General features: G+C 27.8%; 1 protein-coding gene across 1 annotated transcript in view; it reads left to right on the top strand.

Annotated features, from left to right (window-relative positions):
- The first annotated feature begins 234 nt into the window (after window positions 1-234).
- Window positions 235-9334, top strand: part of LOC142329110 (uncharacterized) — a 12864-nt gene continuing 3764 nt past the window's right edge. Inside the window, exons 1-3 of the mRNA XM_075373445.1 lie at window positions 235-561; window positions 3258-3403; window positions 6997-7194. Coding sequence (XP_075229560.1) covers window positions 420-561; window positions 3258-3403; window positions 6997-7194 — 486 coding nt within the window. The 5' untranslated portion in view covers window positions 235-419. The remainder of the gene's footprint in view (window positions 562-3257; window positions 3404-6996; window positions 7195-9334) is intronic.

Genomic DNA, 9334 nt, shown 5'->3' with positions numbered 1-9334 from the left:
CATCGGTAGCTGTTATAGTGGTGTGAGCATATTTTTGTTGTATAAGTAAAAAATTGAACCTTATCTTTCAGTGTAAAATCAGTAAAAAAAATAAAGTCGTAGAAACTTAACGATCAGCGCATTTAAAAAGAATAGTGTAGTTGATCGTTTATATGTGTAGGATGCGCTGACACCAATGAATAATCGTATTCTAGTGTTTTCGGTTGTGGTCGTAACTTTTTGTTAATATTATTGTTTATGTTGTGCAATGAATCTAGTGTAATTTGCGTATTCGAATCAATACCAACCTTTGTTTTTTTATTTTTAGTTGAAATCAGCAAACATTTGAGAAGTGGTTTTTTATTAAATTTGAAAAAGAATTAAGTGATTGAGTGTATTATATTTATCTGTTTTGCATTTTATTCTGGTGTTAGTATACAATGAATAAAGAAATTGAAGATAACCTCAAAGAAGCGGTTATTAAGAATTCCAGTTCAAATTACGTTAAGGGGTCATCTACATCTCCTCGTTATTACAAACAGCATTATCGAAAAGCATGGGAACAGTTACCTGAATTTAATGGTACGTTTATTTATTTTCTAGTGAAAAACAGCCCCTTTACAGACCCAGACTTGTCTTCGACACATAAGTATGCGAAGACTTTTTTTTGTGTGAATGCGTTCGTTTATTTATCTGATATCTTTCGGTATCAACAACAATGAAACTACCAGTTAACTTTGCAGTTGTTAATAACAGAATGAGAAGTGAAATGATACAATTCATCAAAATATCGGAAGATTTTGCATAAATGTTCTTTTTTATGTTCGTATATATATAGCTTATATAGATTCCTTTAACAATTCAGTTGCTGTAGAACTGAGATGATTATTTCGATTTTTTTTCAATTTATTCCACGTTTATTAAAATATTATTGCCTGATTTGTTAGATGAATTGAAAAGAATCAGAATAAATGAGTTATTTATTAATAATAATGTGGAGTATTTGTAGAATAATCATCATACGTTATAGAAGTTTTGGAAGACATAGTTTGTACTTGAAGGTGTTGAACTATATTTTATGTGTTTTATGGTGAAAGTTGTTATAAATGCATTGCACTGCATTATGAGCTGTATTTACAAATGTAGTTTAATTTTTTTATAATTTATATTACTTTAGGTATAGTAGTAACATTACCATGTATTCATCAATTGTGGGAGATGTATTCACTTTACCGTTATTTCAAAACAAATTTGTAGCTAAGCAATCACATTTGCCGTCATATTTGCTCTATTGCAGTTGATAGAAAAAGTCAGTATTGTTTCACTACAAGACCAGGAAATCCTGTGTACTATAGAAATGCTACAGAAATTGTGTTACATACCACTCTGATAACATAGCTTTGAATTTAATGATGTGCCATTTTAAAATTTGGAATGCAAAATGTGTTGTAAATGTGAATTTAGAGATAGCACTGGTTATCCTAATAATAAACCGTGATTTAGTGAAGCAAGTTAAGAAGTGTTTTTTAATTTAGTTGAAATTGATACTTAAAAATCTTCTTATTAGTCTTATAATCATTCCTGTTCGAACATTCTATAAATAAAACCAGCGATCCAACAGTGCCAATTAGAAGATTCCATTGTTAATAATATTGCTGACAATTCTTTTAACATATTTATATGTAATAAAAAAAAACCACTCAGGAATCTGATAATTTGACAATTTAAAAGAGTGATTAGACCTTTATTAATTTTTTTTTATTTTCTTGCACCTCGTAATGTTTCGTTATCTAGTATTACAGACAAGCAGATTGATCATGATGATTACACCATGATAAAGTTATTTGATGGTTACTGTAAGACTTTTTTATGGATTGGATATAAAATTACCATTTTCCTAAAAGATAAACATCCAGAACTTTGTTAATTTGCATAGTTTATTTAGAAAATAAAAACATAAGAATTGGAACTGATGTTCATTCATTTTTATACCTTATCAGCACATTTCATTTTATACTTTTCCTTACCTGTTTCTTAGATAGCATAGTTTAAGATGCTAACCTTAAAATGTAATTTAAGGAGCCTCATAAAAAGAAGCCCAGATTATTAATTATTATGGGTTTAATTCTACAGAAATGATTTCTCATCAAAAGTTCATGTAGCATTAGAGCTAACAGTATTAAAAGTTAAATATTTTTTTGGCACCAGCAATTGTGCTGATTCACTTGTGTGATTCAAAGTTATTAATTTAATTTATATTAATTCTTCTTTGCTATTAACAGGAAAATGCCTGTATTTTTTTTTTTTTTGTTTTTTTAATTTATAGATTTTTTTTAAATGCACAAGTCTGTATACCATATTGAGTAGTTGTAATTTTGATGAACACACTAAGGTGGATCCATTTTCATTCATGAAACACAATAGATCTAAAACAAAAGTGTTGCCTCAAATCTTTTTAAATACCATGACCAGTAGTCAGTTTTTTAGGTTGGAGTCAGTTTGTAGAAAACTTGTGTTTAGTACAATTACAGTTTCAGTATTTTCTCAGCAGCTTGGGCTATAACTAAGAAAATATTTAAATGCTGTTTCAAAAAAAGAGGTTTTAATCAGGCGTAAGCTTATGTTTTATGTTTTAGTTGTGAACAAGTAGATATTGTGTAATATTCTTAGATAAATAAATCAACTTAAATTGAATTATGCTTTCCTTTTAATTAATTAAATGAAGTAATTAAAATTACATTTGAAAAAACATTACCAGGAATGTGCATAAAGTATCCTGTCATATCAAGCAGGTAGGTAACTTAACAAATACTTCTTACTTTACTGCAACTGCTTTTATCATGATAAATAGTAACCTGTTAGTCAGTTTGTCCTAAAATAATAATCAATGTCTGTAAATAAACAATTCAGATAAGATGACATCATTATACTTAAATGATATTTTAAAATTTTAATTTACCTTGTCTGTGTGTACAAATATTATATCTACCCCACATAGAAGAAAACTGTTTATAAGTAAGTTAGTATATAGCACTGGATATAAATATTTTAAATAATACTTTAAATATTGTGCTGTTTGATATAGTACAAGTATTTTTTTCTCTGTGTTTATTATATCATATTTTATTATGTTATATAGATTTATTTTCATATTATACATTTTTTCCTTTGTTATTAAAATATAAATTAAATTTTGTTTTTGTTTTAGTTTTAATTTAATAAAATTATTTATTTGCCCAAATTATTGTAGTAATTATTTATTTGCAATATTTTTTTAGGTTGGCTTGAAGCAGTGCCTAATAATTCTTCACGTGCTTTTTGCAAAATATGTAATAAAAATCTTCATGCTCACCGTCTTACTTTACTTAAACATACAGCCTCTATCAAGCATATGAAACGTGCACAAACACAATATAAAGCTAAGGTAATATTTTTAGTTTATACTTTCAGTTTTTTAATTTAAAAATTATAAACGTTTTTGATAAATTAAAAGCTTGTTTTAAATTTAATTTATATTGTTATTCATATCTAAAAACTTTATTCTGCATGTGCACAGGCAGTCTTCATCACTTGGTGATTAGTTATGTTTGCTACAAATCTAGTAAAAGTTGTGTTAGCAAGCTTTTTCTGAGATACAAAATCTTGTGTATAAATTGTGGTAGAAAAGAGCATTAGATTTAAATTCTTCTAGTCCATATGATGTTATTTTGAGATAATACTACCACTCAACATGCTACAACCTTAATAACATTTAATACAAAAGTGTGCAATTAATTATTGATCAGATTAATTATTGATCAGATTAATTATTGATGTCAGGTCAAAATTCGTATGAAACATGCTTTTATTTGAACCCCAACACTGTAGTACATCCTCATATTCTTTGTTAGTGATGAACCTATATGATTAATGCAGTTGTGCATTTTTTACAATGCAAAATACAATTCTGAAGATGAATCAGGATTTTATTAGGGAAGCCTGAGCTTGTTTGTTATCAGGAGATTAATGTCTAGGGGAAAAAGCAATTTATTGAGTAATTTTTAAAGATCAATACAAAATCATAGATCATTCTAATTGAACATAACTTAGTTTTCTAAGAACATGGATGGTAAGTATCCACTCTAATACCTACAGACATATTGAACACCACTTTGATTTTAACTGTTCATCTTGTTCTTCAAGCCTTCTGTGGGTTTATCTTTTCTCATTATCCAACTATTACCCTTATCCTTGATCTCATCGTTCCTGAAGAATTCTGTGGATTTTGACCAGATGCTCACTAGATCTGATACCTGTAAAATCACTACATTCTTGATATTTGTGTGATTTAGTCCAGGAGGCTGTGCTTATGGATCTATGCAGCAGTTGTGTTCTTGACAGAGGTGGTTGTAAAAGTTTAATTGAATTGTTAAGTTTTCTAATTTGTACGTACAGTCTATTTACTTGAAAATACTATTTTAATTAAAAATAAATACATAACTAGTTCCTATAATTTCAGAATTAGGTTACTGTTTATATGATCCAATGAACTGTTACTTATCTTCTTTTTTTTCCATTTCTCCAAATTTTTCAAATTTCTGGCGATGTGATCCTTCGTTGTGTGTAGCTTTTAGATTATTGACATTGTTTTGGCCTGTTTTTATGAGGTGGTTTAGTGAAAAAAGTGTGTATATTGAAAAACATTATTTATTATTTGTTTGAATTAATGTTCTCTTTGTGTAGTGTAGCATGTCTTGTGTTCAGATCCAATAATTCCTGCTTTGCTATGTTAAATAGATCTTGACGTACTGGGTTTTTTGTGATAATTACTGTTTTGTTTTTGCATTAAATACCAAATATATTCATATAATGCAATCATTCGGCTGAGTACTCCGTGTGCATGATTTTGAAGAGTTAGTTGATTAACTAACATTATAAGAAAAGTAAACTAGATTTTACAAAGGTTTTATTGCTTCAAAAAAAATACATAAAATAACAGTTTTTTGAGAGTGATGTAAGAATTGTAGAAATATCTCATAACCTTAAAAAATGGGATATTTAATTTTTTTTTCATCTTTTATTACTGCATAGGATCGCTTAAGTTATCTAAGTTTTATCCATTATCCAAGTTTCTTCAAAGGACTGTTCGGGCCTTGCAGTCCTCCCATACCTTTTTATATGTTCTGAACTCCGTGCCCTTTCTGGTGTTAAAAATGTTCATGTTGTGATTGTGAAGCAAGTGTTTTTATCCTTGATTTTTTCTTTTAATTTTTGTCTTGTTTGTGTTATCTTCTGGTGTAAGGCCAATTCCCTTCAGATCCTCTTGTATTTCACTGATGATAATAAATTTATAACTAATAAAATAATAGGAATTGCTTAATGATTGGAAAGTGGTAGTGCTCCAATTTTTTATTTGACAACTGCAACAATTTTCTTGATTATATGCTTAATGCATTCTTGAATCACATATTAATTCTCACACACAAATTGGTGGTATAGCAAAAATTGATAAAATGTTTTTGAACTGAAAAACTGTTTCAGTCTCTAATCATATGTTGGTTGTAGCCCTTTACATTCTTAAAAATTTGTCATAGTATTACATGCCGGCTAAACTAGTCAAATAATGAAGTAAATTATAAGTAATGAAAAAATTTAATTTACTAAGCATTTGGCTGGCACCCTTGGTATTAATACAACTGTTTAAATTAAATTTCTACTTACCAACAATTTAAATTTAAGTGTAAATCCTAGTACTTTCAGAGCAGTTACTCCTTCTTCAGGGATTTTCTAAAATGTTAATTTAAATTCAAATCAATAATTGTTTTTAAATTAAACTGTTATGTTCATAATAGTCGGTTGTCAAGAATAAAATTAATTCGTACATCAATAAGACAGTAATGTCATGTTTATAAGATGTTTGCAACTATTATGAAATAGATTTAATATTAAATGAAATGTTACCAACCTATTAATAATTAATTATTATATAATTTGTTTATAAAGGATATCATTATCGAATCATTCATCAATTTATTATTATTTAAATATATATGAAATTTTTCTAAGATATTGATTTCATAATAATTATTATTGTATTCTAATATTTTAATATATTCATTGGGGTTATAATTATGTCCAGTTTCTAAAATGTGTTTAGTAAAATTAGATTTTTCTTTATTATTTTTAATATTAAAAATAACAAAATAATAAAAATTAAAAATAATCAAGAAAAATCTAATTTCACTAAACAAAGCACTAGTTATGATTCTATTAGTTTAAAAATACGCCTTAATTAATTTTTTTGCTTTTTCAATCCTTATTTATTAAATTATTAATACTAAATACATAATAATGAATTATAACTGATAAAACATGAAAATGGTAATAGATTAAATATATGTAAATAAAAGTACAATGATTGTTATTATTGTCCTATTAGATGGGTGTAATGTTCTCAGGTTCAGTAGTAATGCAGTCTCAACCTTCTACAACGCAAGCTTTTATTTTCAATGGATGCACTATGTGTTTATCATTATATGATTACTTTTCCAATTTAATTATTTTCTTATTATTATCTTTAGTTTATTTTTTGAATGATGGATATTTTCACTTACCTTGTTTTTCCTTCCATTCATTAAATCCTTTATGATTATATTGCTTTTCTGTTTGGTGTATGCCTGTGTTTGTAACATTTTGTTTTTTTCCATTATATGATGTACAAATATTCATACTTCATTCGCTCTAATAATTTGATTTCAAGAGAGCATCAGGGTGTAAAAATCTCATATAACTTCCTGGTAAACTAGGAATAATTCTCATGCGCTCAAATTACTGAAGTAGGTAGAAAGTGGAAATTTAGAATACTTCAAAAAAGGTTGTATTGAATAGTATGCCATTCTCTTTCACTGATAGTTCTTAGCATGAAAAAGGTAACTCCTGTCTTTAAAAATGTGTTATTTGACCATGGGAAGAATAAATACTTCAGCTACAATATATTAAGTCATTATTTTTTTTACTTATGATGTTTCTTTCTTACAGCAATTATTAGAAGCTGCTAAAATAAGTGAACCTGCTTGTAATTTGAACGAACCAAATGTTATAGTTGAAGTTACAGATGATCGTAATGAACTAAAAGTAGAGTGCAATAACATCAATAATTCAGATAATATTAAACTACCTACTGAAACTCAGACAGTTAGTTTAACACATGGAGTTAGCAGTGATTCAAGCAATAATGTAAGTTTAGAATTTGTTTTCTTAAATAATAAATTTAGTTGGTTATTAACTTCTTCAGTTGAATTATACTAAAATTCATTTGTCTCATCTTTGTGTCAACAGAAAACCACCTTTTTAATAAACTTTTTTCACAATTGATTATGGAATTAGATATAAATTCCTTTCACTTAATCCACAATCTATACATCTCATGTTTGAAGTATTAAAAAAATGTGAAACTTGTTTCAAGCACACCTTATTCATCCCTGTTATTTGATATTTTATTTACTAAAGTCTTTATACTTTATTAATCTATATGCTCTATATACTGCACTAAGCTTGAAATGGTGCATTAGAACTTCCAGTTGGGTTTCAAATCTCACTCTCATGTTATACATGCAAATTTCAGTAGTGTTTATGAAAAGGTAAGAATTAAATAGTTCTACAGCACCTGTACCATCTCGCAGAATAACTTTCTAGAAAATAAAAAAATATGAAGTAAAGAGAAGCAAGGTAGCAGAAAATATTCAGACCCCTGAAATTTCCCCAAACATAATTTTTTTTGATCAGAAATTTCCCCCAAAACTAAGACGAGGGTTTATTACGTTTTACCGATCAATTTATTGTATGTGATAGGTTATAAAAAGAGAAGTAATAAAAATACATGAGTTGCAGACACTTAATTTATTAAAAGGATACAGAAATACTAGCTTGATCTTTAGTTCTTGGTTTTTCATTTGGGTATTTATTTACAAAATGATTTCCAATTTTTTTTCACATCTGCTGCGCCAGTCACAAAACACAGTTTACATCTTGCTTACTTTTAAATTTCGACATAGTTAATTAATGACTATATTTTATACAATTACAATATTTTATACTCTCTATACTTTTTTTTCCTATTTAGTCTCCAGGAATCACTGTCAGGTGTTACTTCAGATGAATGAGGACAATATGTATGAGTGTAAGTGAAGTCTAGTCTTGTTCAGTCTCAGGTCAACCATTTGTAAGATGTGTGGTTAATTGAAACCCAGCCACCAAATAACACCAGTATCCACGATCTAGCATTCAAATCCATATAAAAGTAACTTCCTTTACTAGGATATGAACATTGGAACTCTTGACTTCGAAACAGCTGTTTTGCAAAGACGCATTCACCACTAGACCAACCTGATGGGTTATACTCACTATACTGTATATTGTATTTATCACTTAACACTATTAAAAGTCACTTAACTACTCTTCACTATTAAAAGGAAACAATATGCTTGCAACTGGCCAACTAACAAAAACATAGAAATACTATTGCCTACCCAAAAGCAACTAAACGAATAGTGTAGTAGAGAGGAAGTGAGACTCACTCATGCACACCACACTGGTGACCACAATGTGTATTATCAGTGATGCATCCCTTGCCTATCACAATTTGAGTCTATGAGTCATCGCTCACCATGTATGACGTTACTACCTTTCGTTCTCATTATGCCTAATGAATGTTTCTTTTCAAAACTTGTTAAAAGATCAGTTATCCTAGTTAATAATTATAAAAATGATGTGAATACATCTGTTGATATTTACATTTATGATTCCTTTTTTTCATGACTGGTAATAACGTCTGTGAAATTTTCCCCAAACCACATTTGAGCATTCGGACATATTCTGCTCCCTTGAAGAGAAGTGATATGAATAAATGAATAATTTTTTCCATTTTTGTAATCTAAATAATTTGTGTTAAATAATTTCCTGTTAAATTTATAAGAGTTGATCAGTTAATTTTTTCCAAACAATAATTTTACTAACTTATTGGATTATAATCCCTCTTGATTTTTGTATGTTAGAAAAACTTTCAGTTTTGAAAATAATATTGTTTTTAAATTAAATAAGTTTAGAGTATGTCCAAAATAAAACGTTTTCTTTTTTAATCATGGTAATTTGTTCTCATAAATCTTCCCACTTATTAGATATTGTCTTTTGCCACAGCTAATAATTTAGTGCTGATTTAACTTTACTCAAATTACCAACACTAATGAGGAAAATATAATTTATGGCTGGAAAAAACAATCATATATACAAACAATGTACTAAATTTCATTCATCGAGATTATTTGTGAAATTCTTATAGAAAATGGAAACATTGCACAAAATATTATCAGCTTAATTT

Source organism: Lycorma delicatula, chromosome 8 (assembly GCF_047948215.1).
Source record: "Lycorma delicatula isolate Av1 chromosome 8, ASM4794821v1, whole genome shotgun sequence".
In the NCBI taxonomy this organism is placed as follows: Eukaryota; Metazoa; Arthropoda; class Insecta; order Hemiptera; family Fulgoridae; genus Lycorma; species Lycorma delicatula.
Note: the sequence above shows the minus strand (reverse complement) of the source record. Positions and strands in the feature narration are given on the sequence as shown.